Raw genomic sequence first — 21,876 nt, 5'->3', positions numbered from 1 at the left:
GCATGATGTGTAATAATTCCATATTATTATAGCTATCATTATAGTGACAAGTGTAGCTGGCATCGGGATGTTGAGCATATTATATTACTGACTGGCATAAATACTTTTTTCTTCCTAAAACCCTCCACACAATGTACTGAAGGGAAAATAACCCTGCTAATAATGTAATTTACTTTTTGAATTATATTGCGCAAGATGGTCACTTAAAAGAAGTTTTTAATTTCATGATCTTGGAGTTGGTGAGATATGTACCTTGCAGTCAGTGTCCGAGTTTTTTTTAAAGCTGCACTTTAAAATACTGCTAGGTACAGTAAGGCAACAATAGACAATCCCTCACCTAAGCCCTTTAACCACCAGTTCATGAATTTATAAAGCACCCATTTTAATTCTTCATCCACCTCCGTGATCACACTAAAACAATCACATGTTTCCTTTCTCAAAACTATGGATATATCAATTCACCAACAACCATGTCTTCCTCGGTCCACCAACCTCAATGCATTTATCAAACCATCAGCTATGCACTCATTTCTACATCAACCTGCAATCCAGCTTCCATCAAGCCACTCACTCACACTTTGATTCAGTAACAACTTTGTCAGGTTCTCACTGTTGAATCTCGAGAATGGCAAAGAAAAATCATAGTATTCAGGAGAGGACTGGAAAGACGAGGTCAAATCTGCACTAGGATCTGCATTAGAATTTTTTTAAAAAGTACTAAGACTTAGATGTGCATAGTCTGGGGAGCGAAGCAAAACCGCTCACACCTAAAAAACAAACACAAGTAGCAATACATATTCCAGCTGGAATGTGGCTAAAGAATGCATGGTCATGAAGGAACACTGTTAAAAGGAAAGTCATAAAAACAAAAGCAAATTGTTCACAGAGAGTGGTAAATAAAGGCAGGACACTTAGCTCTAAGGGGCCATAAAAGGATTTTAATGTTGCGGTCTTTAATACCACAGACAAGCTAAAGAACAACAGAATGCAGGAAGACCAGAGTAACTAACTGTAGGTTTGACTGAATGAATCATTTCCACTGAGCAATTCTCGGCTTCTTAAGTAAGCTTTAGGTTGCTTTATTTTGAACACTTGTGGGCACCAAGTCTGGAACACCTTAAGGACTTGAACTTCTCACTGATGAGACCCGATTAGGGCTGTTGCATTCCCACAGACAGAAAACCTGTTTTGGCAGTCTGGCACAATCTCTCCCTAATAGGGCCGGGCCAGAATGATCTGCATCTGGATGGTCCCTGAGTGGAATGGCACAGACACCTTATAAGCAATGTAATGGCATGTACCCAGAATAATTACCTCTGATTTAAACTGATTTAATCATTTTTATCACTTGAGGCTGTGTACTGGATAACTACTCACCTGATGGGGGAGCCGAGCTTTCCCTTCTCTCACAGTCAGAACGGTCCATTATATAATCAGCTCCCTCTTTTTTGGGGCAAACTGAAACAAGGGAAGTGGTAATTGCATGCCCTAATATTAAGGAAAATACACAGAAAATGATGACATATAGAAAGTTTTATTATACATAGGCAATAAACGTGTTGAAGAAAACATTTTTCACTACATACAATTCTGTAAAATAAATCACATCAGGAGATGGCATATCGCAAAACTTAACAAGGACTGTAGGTACAGTGGAAAGAGGCAATGGCTATTGGAAGGGGGAAGCACACAGAACAGGTCAATGCTCCAAAGAAGACCTAATAACATGTATAACTTTATAAAGCAACTTTTAGGAACTGGTAAACTAGTCCCTGGTTTGAATAAAGACAATTTGTTAAAAAATAACCCATGAAAAGGGATGATTTTTACCAATTAAGCGTAATGTGATTGTCCTTTTGTGCACTGCTAACTTATGTTAGCCAGATTTATTAATTTTCCAGCTACATGGCAACAGTTATTGGTCTTTCACACCCCCACAGAACACTGCCAACATTGATAAACAATTCCTAATCTTCGTTATCTACCTCTACTGGGGTCAGCACTGCCTCCTCTTAATTTCACACCAGGCTCTTCCATCAAACTTGCACTGGACTCTGCATCTTTTCGTAATCCAATCTCAGGATTGTGAACTGGATAGCCTACAGGACACACAAAAACCTCAGTCTACAGAACAATGAATGTAATTGAGTAAGTAACTTATCTGTTTATTTGTTTAGTGTTATTACACAGCGCTGCAGCACCTACCAGGTGCCTAGGAGCTTTACATCAGACAGTAGCCATACAATTAACGTGACAGAGTTGAAAACCTAACACAACAGTATTTTAATGTGGGGGATAGCGGGAGTCCAACCCAAGTAACTGTTTAGTAGAAAATCCGTTGAGTCAGAACACATAGCACAACACGTCTTTCAAGACGGAGGCAATCTTGTTTATAATTAGCAGCTCATATGTAAAGGTGGGTAGGGGTTAAAGAGTTGGGATGGACACAAGGGGGCTTCAGAAGAGTGTGAGAATTAATTGTGCCATATTTAGGGATGGGTAGAAATGATGCATTCAAATTTAACTTTGTTCTGACTGAAACATTAAACAAGCAGTCTTCGATGCAGCACAGACCTCAGGAACTAACGGTACTTGGGGCACAGCAGTGTTTACTAGGCAATGGCTTATTTTCAGTGCAAAAGATGTCTAAGAAAAGACCAGGATTAGTAGTTAAAGAGAAAAACAAACGTAGCCAGCCTCTCAAACGACATCTTCTTCCAGAACTTCAAAATGACGGGAAAATGGCTTCTCTTTTACTATATTTGTATTTATTTATTTTTAACAGAAACAGCTCTGTGTCATAGTAAGAAAACTGTAGTCTTCACGGGCACTGGAAGAGTTGATAAAGTAACTAAACTAGCCTTGGTATTAAATATAGTGCCAGATGACTGGGGGTTGCAAGTGTTGCAAAGCTAGCGGATTTTAAAGTCTTGGCACATAAAATTAAAATATAGGTAGTATTCAAATAAACAAACCCTGCTGTGTTAGACAACATAGGTATTGGGATACCAGTTACCTTAATGCTAACAGGCCTGTACACTGAAGGGGCGGTAGTGGTTGGGTACAATCATCTTGGTTAGCTTTTAGGGGTAAGAGGGTAGAGAGTTCTTAAAGAGTTGAAGAATGGCTTGGACAAAGTCCTCCATCTAAGAGAGTCATAAAAGAGGTAGGGTCTTTTGTAGATCACATACATTTGGACCAGATCATCAAAGTGTAAGAGCATGTAAGTTTCAGTTTCATAACAGATGATGTCTGAATGTAGCCTCAGTCTTTACATGTTTTTTTCTTGTTTGAGTAAAAGTCAAAATGGTGTTGTGCCTTCTCCAGGTCCACTGATTCGGAGGGATAATTTCAAATGAGTGAAATGATAATTGCAATGGTGAAAGCAATGGCCAAAGCCTCTCTTTGGATAAAGAAGAGGCAAAATTGACACCAAGCTCTTCTTGATTAGCCTTGAAGTGCATATGTTGACAGGAGGCTCAGACTTCCAGAAATGTGATTAGGCCGCAAGCACCTCTTGAAGTGCTGAAAGACCTTGATACAGATGTGCGAGTTTAGTTAAAAAGAATAAATGAAATCCAACTACATATGGTGCATGAAAAAAATGACAGACCTGGTAGGGCAAAAGGTGCTGGCACATGGACAGTGTGCTACATATCTGAAAGAAGCTATCCTTCACAAGTTGAGAGGTATGCACGTGGGACAGCCTCACTTGCCTTTATGTTCATCTTTTAGGTTGCTCCTGAGTGGAGACTCCTAGCTCATCCCGGCCGAGTTGCTCACACTTGTAACTGAAACCACAGCTAGACCACTGTGCATGAAAATTGCAAGAATGCAGAAATACCCAAAATTGGTCACATAACTGTACTGCTACAACACACAAAGACTGTATGCAACTTGCGTATAAAGATGGGATAGAACAGCCACTCTTCTAAGATTTCCTGACTAGAAGTGTTGGGGGTTGTACATCATAGCTTACTAGGAGATTTTCTGGTTGCGACTGTGACCACCAACACTTGCCAGATTCAGGGCCAGTAACCCAGGGAACAGTTGACAAGCCTGCCAGGAGGGGTTGCCTACAACCTACCTCAAGGGACAGAGCTGGTAGACTGCATAGGCCTATCCCGTGCAATAAAAAGATGCTGTTCAGAGCAAGGAAAGGCTGGGGGGTGTTCATACAAAGCATAACCCCAACACTATGGCAAATTGGGCCCTCAGATACTGCGCATAAGTTCTGGAAGCTCGGATGTGTCTCCCCAGTGGAGGGGGGTATCCTGTGGCTGAGGGTGCCCTCGAAGTCCACAGGAAGTGAATTCCACTATGCTATCTTGCATCACAAATTATTGAAGCACTAGGAAGACCACAGCAGTCCGATGTGGGTGGACTTTCAAGAAAAATTCCATGTGTCAAGAGATGTCCAAGATCACCAAAAGTGTCACCCGCTGTTGCGTGGTGTGCGCACCTGTTTGTTTGGGTAGGTGGGCTTTGAGATTAGCTCAGAGGAAGATGCAAGTTGCAAAATATTCATGACTGCAAGCTCTGCTACCCCCTAGTGCACCTCCAAATGACCTAGCACTGCTGCAATATACCCGAGGTTGAAGTTATTAGCACTCACTGCTTGAAGATATCGCGTGTAATGGGACGCAGCAGGAGTCAAACTTTACTTGTAAGGCGGGACATGTGTTATACACCACCAGTAGCAGGACTGCTAACACCAACAGTAATGCACCTAGGTGGTGCCTGCAGAGACTTCACAAAAACGCAATCAAGGACAAGAAAGGCGCTGTGGCATTGCTCCTATTTTTGGGGTTATAAGGCTCCCCCAGATCACAGAAGGCACTATTTCCCACCAGGACCCTTAACCAAAGTGAGAGAGTAAGAGAGAGAAAGAGAAAAAGTGAATTGAAGAGTGAGAGACAGTATATGTGTTATTAGAGTATTTTTCTTTGATTAAACTGAAGTATTGGTGAACCACAGGTTATTGATTGCCTCTCAAGGGATAATGAATACTGAATTTTTAACCTAATAGGTTAGCCTTGAAGTGCTTGGCTTCGCCATCCTGAGAATCAAGTGCTAAAGGTGAACTTGGTGATCAGGTTTGGGTCCAACAGTAGGGTTTTTTAAAAACTCATTTTAGCTGTAACTTGCTTTTTATTACATATTTGAATAGTAATCTATTTAGACCAATTCTCAACTCTCACTGAAACTTTACATCGTCTCATCACACCATTATCTCAACCTTTAATTTGCCATTTATTACATCCTTTGCTTCAGTTATGATTGCACCATTTTTAACAGTGAATTATTCTATGTTTCATCTCATTAACCTACTGTCTTAACCTAATATAATCTTTTGTTTTTTGCCATTCTGTACATCTTTACCTCACCTCTCAATAAATCATGTACCTTGTCACTGTTATGTTGTGAAATTAGTATAATAGAGATACAGAATATACATGTATTAAATCCGTCTAAGCTTTATTACAAGCCGCTTTCACTAAAGGCATCCTTCTGCTCCAGATCTTCTTTAACTATCTAGTCCAACCACGCTACACGTTCTACTTTTCTCATTATCTAAGTTAATTCATCTATCACCACACTCCACTTTGTTCTGCAAGGAGGATCCTCATGATACCACACATATCCCTTCCAATAATATGGAATTTGAACAACGAAACATAGATGTTGTAACTCAATTAAATGTAATCTTGATACATGGCCATATATAAAGTAATTCTATTGAATACATTCTCATTACACTTAGGTCCAGATTTAGATATTGGTGGACGGGCTACTCCGTCACAACGGTGACGGATATCCTGTCTGCCGAAATCTAAATCCAATTGGACATAAGGAATGGTTTCTTACCTGTAACTCCAGTTCTCTCGTAAGGGTATTTCCATGATAGTCATAAGCACTGAATAGTTCCGCAGGCCTGCGGGGACCCCGGAGCACTGTTTTGTAGTGTATTCTTAAGTGTAGATGTTTGCCTTTCTTGAAAAAAGGCCTGTTAAGTCACTTAAGAATATCAATGTGCAGCCTATGTGAAAGGCTACAAAGGCCAAATTGTTCATTCTTTTGGTTGGTGAGAAAGGAAGCTGTAGTACAGATATACCTTTAAAAACGTATTTATTCTAGAAATGTAGCGAAAAACATGTTCTCTAACTTTATTTACAACTTCAAATGAGGATGAAAAACAATGCAGGGCAGTGTAGCCCATAGGCTGCCATTATAAGGAATGTAAATAGAGCTGTGCCATTAAGAAAAAAAAGTCTTCCTGTATCCAATCATGCACAGCAAAAGGCAGTTGCCTCAGTTCTTTTTGTAGGCTTGTAATATGACATGAAGAAACCTGAATATCCCTTTAATTAACAATATCGTTATTATTATTGTGGATATCCTTATGTCAACTCCACCGGGGAGGAGGGAGGGTTGCTTATGACTATCATGGAAATACCCCTACGAGAGAACTGGAGTTACAGGTAAGAAACCATTCCTTCTCTCGTAGGGGATTTCCATGTATAGTCATAAGCACTGAATAGATTAGCAAGCCCATCCCAATAACCGCGGTGGAATAGACAGAATACCTAAAACAATAAATTACGCGAATAGATTCTCAAGAGAGGCCTGTCCAACCTGAGCATCTGTCCTAGCATCTGAATCAAGGCAGTAATGCTTAGTAAAGGTGTGGACAGATTTCCAGGTTGCCGCTTTGCATATTTCTGCCAAAGGAATGTTTCTCATCAAAGCAACAGTTGCTGCCTTCCCCCTAGTAGAATGGGCTTTTGGTCTGCCATCGAGGGATTTATTTGCTAACTGGTAACAGAATACGATACAAGAAACAATCCACCTGGATAAGGATTGTTTGGAGGTGGCTAAACCTGTTCTAAATGGGCCATAGTTAATAAACAGCTACTGTGATTTGCGCAAAGATTTTGTTCTATCCAAGTAGAATTTTAAACCCCTTTTAACATTGAGGGAATGTAAGGTTCTCTCAGCAGGAGTAGACGGATTTTGGAAGAAAGTCGGTATTGAGATGGTCTGGTTTACGTGAAAGTCTGAAATGACTTTAGGTAGAAATTTTGGATGTGTTCTCAATACTACTATTGAGGAATGAAAAACCGTATAAGGTTATTGAGCGCAAAGGGCCTGGATCTCACTGACGCTGCGAGCTGAAGTGATTGCAACCAGAAAAGCAGTTTTCCATGTAAGATGCTGGAGTGATGCTTTGTGTATTGGTTCAAAAGGATGTAGCATCAGACGCGAGAGGACAATATTCAGCTCCCATGGAGGAGATGGACGTCTAATGGGAGGAAAGACCTTTTTCAGACCTTCTAGGAAATCTTTTATGATTGGAATTTTAGAGAAAGAGGATTGGGAAGGACTCTTCCTATATGCCTTTAGAGCTGCCAGGTGTACTTTTATTGATGACAACTGTAAACTAGACTTCGCCAGGTTTAACAAGTATGGAAGAATAGCTTTTTCTCTGCATGTTATTGGGTCGACGTTCTTGTCCAAGCACCACATGCAGAACCTTCTCCATTTGAAGGCATAGGCTGTTCTTGTGGAAGGGCGCTTTGCCTCCTTAGAATCTCCATGCAGTCCTGAGGTAGATTCAGGTGACCATATTGTACTAACTCAGGAGCCATGCTGCCAAATTCAACGATGAGAGGTTGGGATGTGTTATCTGGCCTCGATATTTTGTGAGAAGGTCGGGCGGTAAGGTAATCTGATGTGTGGTTTGAGTGACCAGTGAAGGAGGTCTGGAAACCACCACTGGCGTGGCCATTCTGGAACGATGAGAATCATCTTGGTGTAAGAGTTGGACAGTTTGAGGAGGACTGTCGGTATCAGGGGAAGCGGTGGAAAGGCGTAAAGAAATGCTCCTGACCAGTTTATCCACAGGGCATTCCCCAATGTTCCTGGATGGTAGTATCTGGAGGCGAAGCTTTGTCATTTTTTATTTTCTGGGGTTGCGAATAGGTCTATAGAAGGGGTACCCCACATGGAAAAAATGGAGCGGACGACGTCGTTGTGCAAAACCCACTCGTGGTTTTCGTCCATTGCTCGGCTGAGGGCATCCGCTTGGACATTCTGTATGCCCGGAAGGTGAGTTGCCACTAGCGATAGGTTCCTGGCTAGAAGCCAGTGCCAAATTGTTTGGGACTCTGTTGACAGAGTCCTGGATCTGGTACCCCCTTGTTTGTTTAAGTAATACATGGTGGCCATGTTGTCTGTCTGGAGAAGCAGAGTTTTGGCCTTCAGTGCGGGGAGGAATGCCTTGAGTGCAAGATGGACTGCGCGAAGTTCTTAAAGATTGATGTGATACAGTTGCTGTCTCTGCGACCACGTGCCTTGTATTTGGAGGTGATCCATATGAGCTCCCCATCCGAGCGGCGATGCATCCGTGACTATGGTTTGAGTTGGAGGCTGTTGGTGAAATGGCATCCCCTTCAGAAGACTGTTCGGAGAACACCACCACTTGAGAGATCGAATGGTATGGGGAGAAAGAAGGATGCTGTTCTCCCAATCATCCACTAGTTGACACCACTGATCCTCTAGACATTCCTGTAAGGGTCTCATATGGAGGCGAGCATTGGGAATGAGGTAGATGCAAGACGCCATCGAGCCCAGAAGAGAGGATATCGCTCTTGCAGTGGTCTGAGGCATTTTCTCGAGCTTCAGGCACTTTTGGAGGATTGATAACAGTCGTTCCTCCGAAGGAAACACCTTTCCTTGAGTGGTGTCTATGATGGCGCCTAAGCAATGCAACCTCTGAACAGGTGTTGCTGTGGATTTGGAGAGGTTGACCTGAAGGCCCAGTCTCTGGAGTAGCTGGTGAGTCCAGTTGAAATGCAGTTGAGCCTCTAGGTATGTGGATGCTTTTATGAGCCAATCGTCTAGATAGGGGTAGACGAATATCCGATGTTTCCTTAAATGGCCTGCCGCCACCACCGCCATGCATTTGGAAAACGTTCTTGGTGCTGATTTGAGGCCGAAAGGTAGCACTGTAAATTGGTAATGACTTTTTCCGACGAGGAATCTCAAAAACTTCCAATGCTTTTTGATCACAGGAATGTGAAATTAAGTGCCGCGGAGATCTATTGCACACAGCCAATCGCCTTGACGAAGATGGGGATAGATTTGGTGTAAGGATAGCATCCTGAATTTCTCTCTGTGAATCCATTTGTTGGCTACCCTTAGATCTAGAATGGGACGGAACTCATGTTTGTCTTTCTTTGGTACCAGAAAGTACCTCAAATAGATTCCCTTTCCCTGCTGGTTGATAGGGACAGGTTCTATTGCCTTCTTTGGTAATAGGGTTGTTACTTCCGCTTTGAGAGCGTTGAGATGGTGATTCACCGGTTTGGGTGGAATAGAAGGCGGGGGGCTAATGAACCTGAGACAGTAGCCATTCCACACAATATTCAACACCCAGGCGTCTGACGTTGTGTTGCCACTCTTCCAGATGACTTGAGATACTTCCCCCTACCGGAGTGGGTAACCGAGGAGGGGGAAGCGAGGATTCAGGGCTTAGACGCTGATGCCTGACGAGCTGTCTGGGCAGTTTGTGGCGTAGAGCGACCCCTTGTTTGCTTTCGTTGGGTCGAAAAGGTTCTCTGATGTTGTTGTTGTTGCTGGGATCTTGAAGGCATCCACTGTGGTGTTTGAAATCTTAGAGTAAAGAGTCTACGATGGTAGGGACGGAATGTTTTCCGTTGCTCTCTTGGTCTCTCGATGCCCACTGCTTTTAGTGTGTCCAGTTCCGTTTTCATCCTCGACATTTCGTCGTCAGCATGAGAACCAAACATAGTGGAACCTGAGAAGGGCACATTTTGTATCCTCTGTTGCACCTCTGGCTTAAGTGAAGTAAGGCGTAGCCAGGCATGTCTTCTCAAAGAAATTCCATGAGAATAATTATGTGCGGATAACACAGAGGAGTCTGCAGCCGCGCTTATCACTTGATTGGAGACCATGGCACCTTCACTTACGATCTCAAAAAAATCGGTGTTCCGCAAATTGCAGCACAGAGTCCCAAAGGGCACGATCATACCTACCTAACAGGGCAGTAGCACTAGCCGCTTTCATAGTGATGGCTATGGTGGAGCAAACTTTGCGGCCTGCGGTGTCAATTTTTCTACTCTCCTTGTCCGGTGGCGAAGAAGAAGACGGAGACGTGGAATGAAATTTCTTAGCAGCCACGATCACCACCGAATCAGGCACTGGATCCGCCCTCAGAAACAAAGGGTCCTGCTCCGGAGGACAATATTTCTTTATAAGCCTGGAAGGAGCAGTTTTAGCTGTGGACGGTGTTAAAAATATGTCCATTGCCGGTTCAAGTAGTCCTGGGACCAGCAGTAGTAATGGCCTAGAAGCAGCACGCTGGTGCAGTGTCTCAAAAATGACAGAGGTTGTTGGAGCGGGTACTGCCAGAGAGATGTTCAACTTAGTAGCACCGCGAATTAGGACCTCTTGAAAGGTGTTTATATCGTCTATGGGAGAAACTCTCGGAGACGGGGAGTCAGATAAAGTTGGAGAGTAATCCCTTGTGGATGAGGAGGAATGTCTACGGTGGGAACGAGGAGACATGCGAACTGAGTCATGCCGATGATGATGTCGAGATGAAGAAAAGCGTCTCGAAGAATGTCGAGAATACCTTGTGGATTCTGCAGGAGTCACTGGAGCGGACTCTGAAAGAGGTACCGGCGGAGGAGCTGTAGGTGCCAGAGGTGTCTGTGGTAGAGGCGATGGCTGAGGAGAAGGTTGAGGCGAAGGTGGTAAAAGAATGAGAGAGGCCGAGGATTCTGAGGTGGTATATACCCTCCTTGGTCTCTTTGAATGCCTCCTCGATGTCGAAGTACGAAGCCGACGAATACCTCTCGGCGTTGACTCCTCTCGCTGTTGAGAGCTCCTTGACGGCGATCTCCCTCGACGTCGATGGGATGACGGTGATCGTCTCCGACGACAAGTACTGTTCACTGACGTTGATCTTCCCCTTCGCGTCGACGGTGACCTGGACCGGGAACTTCTTGACAGCGAGAGTCTACGCCGTCTCGACGGCGATAAGGCTGTCGACGTCAAGCGATGTCTCTTTCTCGACGGTGAGCCGGTCCTCGATGGCGAGCATGTCGGCGTCGTTCCTGGTCTCGACGTCGATGCTCTTGACGCCGTCGGGGACCTATGACGCTTGTGAGCAGATCTGGCAGCTGCTCCAGAGGACACAGTGAGAGCCCTGGTAGAAGACTGACCTTCTCCTCGCTCTGTAGCCGATTGTCCTCTTCGTCTCCGGTCCTCTTTTGCCTGAAGACGGATTTTCTTCCTGTCATGAAGAGTTCTCCTGGAGAAGGTTTTACAAATGTCACAGGCATCAGGTTTATGACTTGACGGTAGGCAAATAATACAGACTTGATGTGGCTCTGTTTTGGCCTTTTTCCTGCCACAGCTAGGGCACTTATCAAAAAGAGAAGGCATTCTGATGGCAAAAAAAACCTCAAGTTTCTGTCCGAATTTGACAGGAAAAGCTAGAAAATGTTCACTCTAGATGAAAAACGTTAAGTGAAATTGAAATCCAAAGGATTTAGTTGAGTTTTAGTCAAAAAAAGCTATGAAAAGGTAGAGCTCAATGTTTCAGGGTCCTGTCAGAAGGAGCCGGAAAAAAGAACTGAGGCAACTACCTTTTGCTGTGCATGATGGGATACAGGAAGACTTTCTTTTCTTAAAGGCACAGCTCTATTTACATTCTGTATAATGGCAGCCTATGGGCTACACTGCCCTGCATTGTTTTTCATCCTCATTTGAAGTTGTAAATAAAGTTAGAGAACATGTTTTTTACTACATTTCTAGAATAAATACGTTTTTAAAGGTATATCTGTACTACAGCTTCCTTTCTCACCAACCAAAAGAATGAACAATTTGGCCTTTGTAGCCTTTCACATAGGCTGCACATTGATATTCTTAAGTGAATTACCAGGCCTTTTTTCAAGAAAGGCAAACATCTACACTTAAGAATACACTACAGAACAGTGCTCTGGGGTTTTCGCAGGCGTGCGGAACTATTCAGTGCTTATGACTATACATGGAAATCCCCTACGAGAGAATGTGATTTAGATTTCGGCAGATGGGATATCCATCACCGCTGTGATAGAGTAACCCATCCACCAATATCTAAACCAGGCCTATACTCTTTCAAACAAGCAGATTTTCTTCTGGACACCTTTTCGTGGAACACTTTCCTCCACAACTTCCCATGCACCACATACAAAATGCCATACTTTAACTATCCTGTTTATGTTCCAAACCCTTGAAACCTCTGCCTTGACAACATCTGTGAAAAGCTGAATTACTTTTAGACGTTTAGAGAATTTTGCACCACCCCAACAACCTCCATGAAATCTCAACTTCATCAATTCACACACTTCACCATCTTCATCACATCAAACTTTTCTTAGCTCCAGCTTTATCATACTCATTTCTAACCACATTTTGATGTCCCCTTTACATCTCTGCTTTCATTAACCCAAGCCGGGATCATCAAGGAGTTACGTTTTCTGTTGAGGAAGAGTTCAAATGATATTCCCTCCATCATAGCATGTGGCAAAACTTTATAGACTTGCACCTTCCTTCATAACATTTTTGCCAATTCTTACTAGACCCTTTAGACATCTGTAGCGCTTGTTTTAGTGTCCTGTTATGCGTCTGAATCATTCTGTTCACTTAGGGTGAACAAGGTGCATTTCTTCTTTTAAGAATCTCTCCATTTTTCTGGCATAAGTTCCAACCCCTTATCTGTCCGTAGTCTTTCTAGTCTCATCACTCATCAATGCTGAGATTTCAGGCCATCTGAAATACATATCAGTTAAGACAATAACATACAGCCCCATCTTTACTCTCTCAGGCCTTCCAGTGTGCTAAGCAATATCTATCCACTGACAATTAGGCAATATATTTTCCACCATATATGGTGCCCATGTGTTGTAGATCTTATCACTTTGTGCACACTCTGTGCATGCTCACATCATCTTTTCAACTTGTGCATCTAACCCCGACCACCAGCAATAATCCTTTCTCCGTATCCATTTAGTGTTTGATATCAACATGGGCATCTAGAACTGCTCAATCAATGTATTCCTAATCGACACAGGAGGTACTAATTTTCCTCATGCTCCAACAAGTCTTCTTTCACCAGCCAAAACGTTTGTCATTCCTCGGTGCTACTGCCTATGTCACCCTATCTTCACATACTGTCACACTCTCCACTTGCAATAAGTAATTTTTCTCTTTGTACATATCGTACCTTGATTCAACATCTTCATCACATTCTCCTATTCTGATATCATGCTAGAAATGTAACCTACTATGCTATTTTTTTCTCCTGAACATACACCACTTCAAATGAAAATTCTTGCAAAGCTGTTACCCATCTGCAATTCCTGGTTAAAATGACTGACACAGTCAGAGTTTCTTTTTCAGTTAGTAAGTAGCTGGCCTTACCTCATCTTAGACAAGTAGCAACTGAAGTTACAATCTGCTTATTTGCATCTCTTGCTTGCAACAACAAAGCCTTGAATCCTTTTGTACTAATGTGAAACATAACGGCTATCTTTTAATTCAGACTAAAGCTCTGCAAACATGCTGCCATGCTAAGACCTTTCTTCACATCCTCAAATTCAAGTCTACACCCTTCTACCCATGACAGTTTGCTTTTTTAATTCCTCTCTTATATCTTAGACATCTTATAGGCAATGTGTGGCATAAACTGTGTCATAAATCTCCACAATTTCCTGAACCTTAACTAACTCCTAATTTTCAGGTGGTGGGATCATGTGAATCTTTATTACAGTCTTATTCCTTCTCCGGTTAATGGATGTCCTAAATAGTGCAATGTATTTGTTTTCAACCTGCATTCCTCATCGTTAAGAGTTAGGCTACTATTCCTCAGTATGTTCCACACCTGCCTCATTCTCACATCAAGGGAGACAGAGTATAGCTGCAGTAAATTATTTTAGGCTCTAGTATACTTGCACATCTCATCCAGCTAACATCTCTCTCCTACAACAACCGTTTATGTGACTCATTAATCAGTTATCTTACTTCTCACTGCACATCGCATTCCTCAGCAAACCATTTGAAATATCTTTCATTACAGCCGTCGCACCTCTCATCATACTCTTCTCTTGCTTCCTTACTAACGCCTTTAATGTGCTTCCTGCCTCTCCTATCTCACCCTCAATTACATTTTCATCTTTCATTCCATTATGGCTCTATAATAAATGCCTCTCATTTTATCTTGTTTTTCAAGAGAACTTTAACAACCATCTCATCTCATGAAAAGTTTAAGGTGTGGACTGGTATAGTGTGGTTGCCCGTCATCGTGAGCAATGGCACAGAATGGCCAATTTGATGTCTGTCTGCTCTGAAATGATCCCTTATCTGAAGAAACGTTGACATTTGAGGCACAAAAGTAGGGAAAATGAAAATCATTTCTCCTGTCTGCACATCAATGTTAGAAAGATTGAATCAACCTGAACCCCCCATGCAGAGTTCACAAGGTATATGTGCTTTTAGTTACCGAGACATAATTTTTATTGAGGCAAAACAGACAAGATGGGAAGACTTCATGGAACAATGGTCATTTCATAACTCCTGCCTTTGCTGAACATCAATCCAGTGTTTCTGGAGATGGAAGGTAACTAGTGGAGAATGAGAGGACCCTGATTTGGTCAAGGACCAGGCTCCTCAACCATAATACTGGAGAAGAATACATGTCACTAGCATGAGAGTTAAACACTGTTGTGTACAGCTTGCAACCCTTTCCTAGGCAAAAGTGGAGAGGAAGGGCCTGATGTTTCAGAAGGTTTTCCATTCTGAACATAAGAGAAAATGCACTAGTACAAATGGGCTGATGTACACTAGTGAACCCTTTATAAAACACAGTGAGTCAGTCATGTCTCTATTTAGAAGTGGATCCAGTTAGGGTATAGGGCCGTACTAAGTAATTAGCAGAATATTGTTTTTCTTCACAGGAAGGAACATTTATCCATTTCACAGTCCTTGACTGGGTGCACTGGTACCAATCACTGAACACCTTCATAGAGCATTCATTTTTTGGCAGAATTATTTGTTGTATCATGCAAGCATAGAACAGAATTGATCACCTGTGTTGACACAGTCATTTTTTTTGTCTCTTTCCAAGTCAAGCGGATTCCTTATAAGTAGGTTTTCCTCTGCATGAATCCTGAATATTAGGTCTTCACTGTTTATTACATCACCTATTAGAAAAAGACAGGTAAAGGTCATACTCAGTGCAATTATTGTATAGACATTGTCAATCTTTTCTTCTGTTACCCCAGCCTTGCTTGAATAATTTGAACTGATTGTGCATGCAACAAATCATTGTCCAACTCTCTGAAAGCCTCAGAGCACCTTAGACATAACAATCTACTCAGACATTAGTACAATACATTTACGGTCAAGGTTCCTGCACAGTTAGTTATTAACCCCACTGCCTTCAACAAAACGAAGACAAGGACATCTTTTGTACAGTACAAATAAAACTCTGAAAGGGGGATTGGATGCTTGTGCACAATCTGCAGGCTTTGTGTACTTATTGCACATGCCTGAGCCCCAAACCTTGTCTGTTATCTCTCAACATTAAAATAGATTAATTGCCAGCTTGAACGCGGAAAACACCATACTAACCATTAAAACAATCAAATGCCTTCATGCGGTTGCAACAAAACTAGGCTCTGTTAATATTATCGATGTCCCAGAGAACCCTGAGCACAGTGCCTAAAATCAGCCATGTTTCTGTAAAGATGCCATCAAAACAGCCGAAACACTCCTGGGTATCTTCTGCACTTGGCACCTTCCACCGTCTGGGTCCAGAAAACATCTTACCAGTCCTTGATTTCGATTTTATATCTCCACTTTGGCATCCAAAACAAATACTCTGTGGAAAACCTGAGGCACCTGGGGTCATTTCATGTTGTCTCTGCAATCTTGCTCTTTTACATCTACGATGGTGCCCAAAATTAATGCTAAGCAGAACACTAAGGTGGTAATTTTGATATTGGTGGTAAAAACTACCTACTGCCGTGGTGACGGCCACCAAAATACCGCCACCGCGGCTAACATCCAGCTGCCACGTTATGAGCACTGCCAGACTTTCGTCACAAGAAGGGTGGAAATCTGGCAGTGTTCATGGTGGCGGACGGTGGTAAGGTGGCGCTGCTACCACCAGCACCGCCACGCCAGTAGAACGCCACCAACCGTTTTAAGACCAGTAATATGGCCTTGCGGTGTTCGGATGGTGGGGCGCTGATGGCGGTAGCAGCGCACCCTTTCCGCTGCCTGCCGGAACACCTCCTCGACCAAGGTTAGTCGGGCTTCCAACAGGGGAGGGTGGTGGGTGTTGTGTGCGTGTCTGAGTGTGTGCATGAATATCTGAATGAGTGTGTGAATGTGTCTGCGTGTTGTGTTGTTTGGGTGAGTGAATGCGTGAGTGAATGAGTGTAAGAATGGTAAAGTGAGTGCGTGTCTGCATGTCAGTGTGATTGTGTGTAAGAATGTGTACGAGCATGTCTGGAAGTATGCGTGTATGCAAGTGTGACTGATTGGGTGTATGCGTGGTGCGTGTCTGAGGGTGTGTGCGTGTACGGGGGGTTGGGGGGGGGGGGTTGACTGAGAGGATCGGAGGGGTAGGGGTGTGTGTTTGGAGATTACGACGACCAGTCGGCCGCCCTTAAAATGTGTGAGAAAGTAGCCTCTTTCTAGCATCGATACCCCAATTTTTGGCCTGTTTGTGAGAGTTTGTCAGTGTCTTTTTACTGTCTCACTGGGATCCTGCTAGCAAGGACCCCAGTGCTCATAGTTTGTGGCCTATGTGTGTTGTCAGTATGCTTAACTGTCACTGGAAGTTTTGCTAACCAGAACTCCAGTGCTTATGCTCTCTCTACTTACCAAATTTGTCACTATAGTTTAGTGACTCCATATTCCAATTCTGATTGGCACACTGGACCCCCTTATAAGCCACTCGTATATGGGTATCCAGGAACCCAGGGCACTGGGGTTCCAGAAGATCCTTATGGGCTTCAGCATTTCTTTTGCCATCCATAAGGAGCTCAGACAAACCTTTCTTTAGGACTGCCACTGCAGCCTGAGTGAAATAGTGCACATACTATTTCACAGCCATTTCTACTGCACTTCAGTAACTTATAAGTCACCTATATGTCTAACCTTCATTTACTGAAGGCTAGGTGCAAAGTTACTGTGTGTGAGGACACCCTTGCACTAGCAAAGGTGCCCCCACGTTGTCCAGGGCCAATTCCCCGGACTTGGTGAGTGCAGGGATACCATTATAAGCATGCACTACATACATGTTAATACATATATGTAGCTTCACAATGGTAACTCCGAATGTGGCCATGTAAGGTGTCTAAGATCATGGAATTGTCCCCTCAATTCCAAATATGGTACTGGGGGCCAATCCCATGCACCCTGGGAGCTCCACCATGGACCCCCAGTACTGCCAAACCCGCTCTCTGAGGTTTCCACTGCAGCCCCAGCTACTGCCACCTCACAGACAGGGTTCTGCCCTCTTGGGGACTGAGCAGCTCAATCCCAGGAAGGCAGAACAATGCATTTCCTTTGGGTGGAGGGTGTTACACCCTTTTCCTTTGGAAATGGGTGTTACAGGCTTGGGAGGGGTAGCCCTCCCAGAGACTCTGGAAATGATTTGAAGGACACAGATGGTGCCCTCCTTGCATAAGCCTGTCTACACCGGTTCAGGGACCCCCAGTCCCTGCTCTGGCACAAAACTGGACAAAGAAAAAAGGGAGTGACGACTCCCCCATGTCCATCACTACAACAGGGGTGGTGCCCAGAGCTCTTCCAGAGTGTCCCTGGCGTTAGCCATCTTGGATAGGTGCATACCTGGGAAGGTAGCCAATCCGCCTCTCAGGGCTATTTAGGGTCTCTCCTCTGGGAATTTCCTCAGATTCGGTCTGCAAGATTCCTCCAGGATTCCTCTGCATCCTCTGCTTCAGCTTCTGACCGCCGGATCAACCGCAGACTGCTCCAGGAACCGCTGTAACTGCAACAAAATATCCAGGACAACTCCTGTGACCTGCAACTTCAGCTCCAGCCAGCATTTGAAGCAGTTTCCAAAGTGTACACGCTCTGAGGACTGCCTGTCTTCACCCTACTCCAGAAGAACCGAAAGAATCTCCTGTGGAGTGACGGAGTCACTTCCCTGCTTCTGCAGGCACCCTTCTGCAACGATTACCGGTACTCAGGGAATCCTCTCCTAACGACAAGCGTGCTCCCTTGAACCCAGGTGGTGGACCGAAGTGTCCCAGACCGTCCAAAGGTCCAGCTGTTCAAATTTGGTGGAGGTAAGAGCTTGCCTCCCCATGCTGCTACAGTACCCCTATGCACTGCGTCTTCTGCAGCTCCTTGGGCTTCTGTGCACTTCTCCCAAGAATCCTTCATGCACAGCGTGGTCCAGGTCCCCAGCACTCCATCATGTGACGCACAGCTCCCTGAGTTGTTCTCAGGCGGAGTGGCACCTTCCATTGTAGTGCTGCGACAACCGCAGTTTGCATCTTCTTTGTCCCTGTGTTCTGGGACTCAAGTGGGTGCTGCCCGGTTTTCTGAGGGCTCTCTGAAGTGCTGAGAGCCCCCTCTGTCTCCTCAGTTTGAGTTCAGACCCCCAGGTCCCTCCTGGGTCCAGGCAGCTCCTTATTGACACAAACCGCATACTTGCTTGAACCAAGGCTTGTTGGTGGAATCCAGCGACGCAAGCAGCCTGCATCCTACAACTCTATGTGGGACATCACCTGCACCAAGCAAAAACCAGCAGCCATCATCTTTGGTTCTCTTCGGTACTTTTCTTCTTACTGGAGAATCCACTTTTACACCATCTTCTAGGATGGCAGGGGCTCCTGTCCTTCCTGGACTCTTCTTCAACTTCTGGACTTGGTCTCCTCTCTCCACAGGTTTTCAGGTCCAGGAATCCATTGTTTGTTGCTTACACTCTTGCTTGGTTCTTGCAAAATCCTTTATCACGACTTGGAGTGTGTCCGGAGGAAACTTGCTGTACTTTACTCCTGCTTTCCTGGGCTCTGGGGCGGGGTACTTTACTTACCTTTGGTGTTTTCCTACACTCCCAGCGCCCCTCTACACACTACATTTTCCTAGGGGGGAATTTGTGATTCGCATTCTAATATTCTAGAGTATAGTTTGTGTTGCTCCCTAGCCCATTGCAATCTATTGTATTTTCTACTGTTTGCACTATTCTATGGCTGTTTACTTACCTGATTTTGGTTACTAGTGTATATATTGTGTATAATATTTACCTCCAGAAGGAGTATTGCCTCAGATATTTTTGGCCTTGTGTCACTAACATAAATTACCTTTATTTTGGTAACACTGAGTATTGTCTTTTATTGTGTGTAAGTACCATGTAACTACAGTGGTATTGCAGGAGCTTTGCATGTCTCCTAGTTCAGCCTAACCTGCTCTGCTACAGCTACCTCGAGACAGCCTAAGCTGCTAGAACACTGCCTACATTTCACTATTAAGGGATAACTGGACCTGGTATAAGGTGTAAGTACCTTAGGCACCCACTACAAACCAGGCCAGCCTCCTACAAAATGTCTTCCAGCCTGGAACCTAATGCAAAGGATTTAGAAGCCATGGCCTAGTCGAGTGGGCACCGAACTTCGAAATGTCTATGCCAGCCTTGCTCAAGAGCCATCGTACAATCCAGCCAAAGTAGCTGATGTCACCAGATGATATGGCTTACCCAGCTAAATTAATAACTGCCCTGCCCTATATCAGAACGAAATTCTGTCGTACTTATCTCTTAAGCCTTCAAACACTGTACTACATACAACTTAGGGTTGTCAAAAAAACAAGGGTAAGACACAGATTTGGATTTGCATTTAGTGCAGCGAGAAATGGTAAAGTCACACTTTCGGGGGGGGGGGGGGGGGAACCCTCCCTGTCAAATCTAAAGCTCTTACATCAGAGACTCATTTGCAAGATATTAAACACAAAAGCATAGTGAGCTTAGCAGAAAGCTGCTTTCTAGAAAGAAATGTCAGCTGGCCAGAATTCCAGGAATCTCAAAACTGCGTTGCCATCCCAAAGGGTACAATAGCAAGGACGAGGGGGATTAGACAACCTAATGCCCTTGAGAAGTTTACAAACAACGGGTAACTCCTCTACCGGTTTACCTTTCACCAGTAAATGCCCGCCGATATAGCTAAACGATAGGTATTGACCAACATGTAGGCCAAACCAGACGACGCCAGGGAAGACAAGAAATTCAAAACCATACTACAGTATGCTGAAGAGGGATCGGCATTTCGTTCACTGCTCCAAGAACACCATAATTTTCAAGCAAAAGCATGTCTATTATGGGTGCTGGATAACCAGGCCTTTAAAACGAAATCGCTAGACTCCTGCGAAGGACCTGAGAGACTCCATCTTTCCCAGAAAGTCTCCATGCCACCAGTGAGAGTTGCTTCGATAAGAACAGAGGACGGGGTAGGCCCATAGGAACTAGAAATTCCTGTGCGGAATCATAACCGGAGGAACACAGCTCAACTCCAGAGCCACCGGGAGCCACGCCTGGGCTCTCCAAAGGGGAGATACCAGAATAAGAGCCGCCTGCTGACAACGGACCTGAGCCAAAACCCTGGGATCATCAAAAATGGGGTGTAGGAAAATGCCACAGCTGGCATGGTTACCCCCTAGCTTTTTGCATTTTGTTGATGCCAGCTTTGACTGAAAGTGTGCTGGGACCCTGCTAACCAGGCCCCGGCACCAGTGTAATTTCCCTAAAATTGTACCTTTGTTCCCACAATTGGCACAGCCCTGGCACACAGATAAGTCCCTTGTAAAAGGTACCCTTGATAGCAAGGGTCCTGTGGCCAGGGAAGGTCTCTAAGGGCTGCAGCATGTATTATGCCACCCTGGGGACCCCTCACTCAGCACATGCACACTGACTCACAGCTTGTGTGCGCTGGTGGGGAGAAAAAGACTAAGTCGACATGGCACTCCCCTCAGAGTGCCATGCCCTCAACCCACTGCCTGTGGCATTTGGAGGTCACCCTCTAGCAGGCCTTACAGCCCGAAGGCAGGGTGCACTATATCACAAGTGAGGGCATAGTTGCATGAGCCCTAAGCCACTACAGTGTCTAAGCCAAATCTTAGACATTATAAGTGCAGGGTAGCCATAAAGAGAATATGGTCTGGGAGTTTGTCAAACACGAACTTCACAGTTCAATAATGGCTACACTGAATACTGGGACGTTTGGTATCAAACTTCTCAGCACAATATATCCACACTGATGCCAGTGTGAGATTTATTGAGAAATTCACTCAGAGGGCATCTTAGAGATGCCCCCTGCATGCCAGCCCAACTGATAGTGCTAGGCTGACCGTTCTCTGCCAGCCTGCCACTTCCAGACTAGTTTCTGGCCACATGGGGTGAGTGCCTTTGTGCCCTCTGTGACCAGGAACAAAGCTTGTCCTAGGTGGAGGTGCTTCACACCTCCTCCTGCAGGAACTGTAACACCTGGCGGTGAGCCTCAAAGGCTCAAGCCTGGTGTTACAACCCCCCAGGGCACTCCAGCTAGTGGAGATGCCCGTCCCCCGGACATGGACCCCACTTTTGGCGGCAAGTCCGGAGGATTTAATGAGAAAAACAAGGAGGAATCACCCTCCAGCCAGGACAGCCCCTAAGGTGTCCAGAGCTGAGGTGATCCCTTCCTTAGAAAATCCTCCATCTTGCTTTGGAGGATTTAGCCCAACAGGATTAGGAATGTGTCCCCTCCTCAAAGGGAGGAGGCAAAAGGAGGGTGTAGCCAC

The 21,876-nt window shown here is 44.5% G+C and overlaps 1 protein-coding gene across 7 annotated transcripts in view; it reads right to left on the bottom strand.

The window, feature by feature from the left end:
- Positions 1-21,876, bottom strand: part of LOC138295844 (zinc finger protein 544-like) — a 374,158-nt gene that overhangs the window by 331,696 nt on the left and 20,586 nt on the right. For all 7 annotated transcript variants that reach the window (XM_069234415.1, XM_069234420.1, XM_069234416.1 and 4 more), the window contains exons 4-6: positions 15,156-15,269; positions 1,986-2,099; positions 1,378-1,488 (exon numbers count right to left, since the gene is read on the bottom strand). In XM_069234415.1, coding sequence (XP_069090516.1) covers positions 1,378-1,488; positions 1,986-2,099; positions 15,156-15,269 — 339 coding nt within the window. The remainder of the gene's footprint in view (positions 1-1,377; positions 1,489-1,985; positions 2,100-15,155; positions 15,270-21,876) is intronic.

The sequence above is a fragment of the Pleurodeles waltl genome, chromosome 5 (assembly GCF_031143425.1).
Source record: "Pleurodeles waltl isolate 20211129_DDA chromosome 5, aPleWal1.hap1.20221129, whole genome shotgun sequence".
NCBI lineage: Eukaryota > Metazoa > Chordata > Amphibia > Caudata > Salamandridae > Pleurodeles > Pleurodeles waltl.
This window is presented reverse-complemented; position numbering and strand designations above follow the sequence as displayed.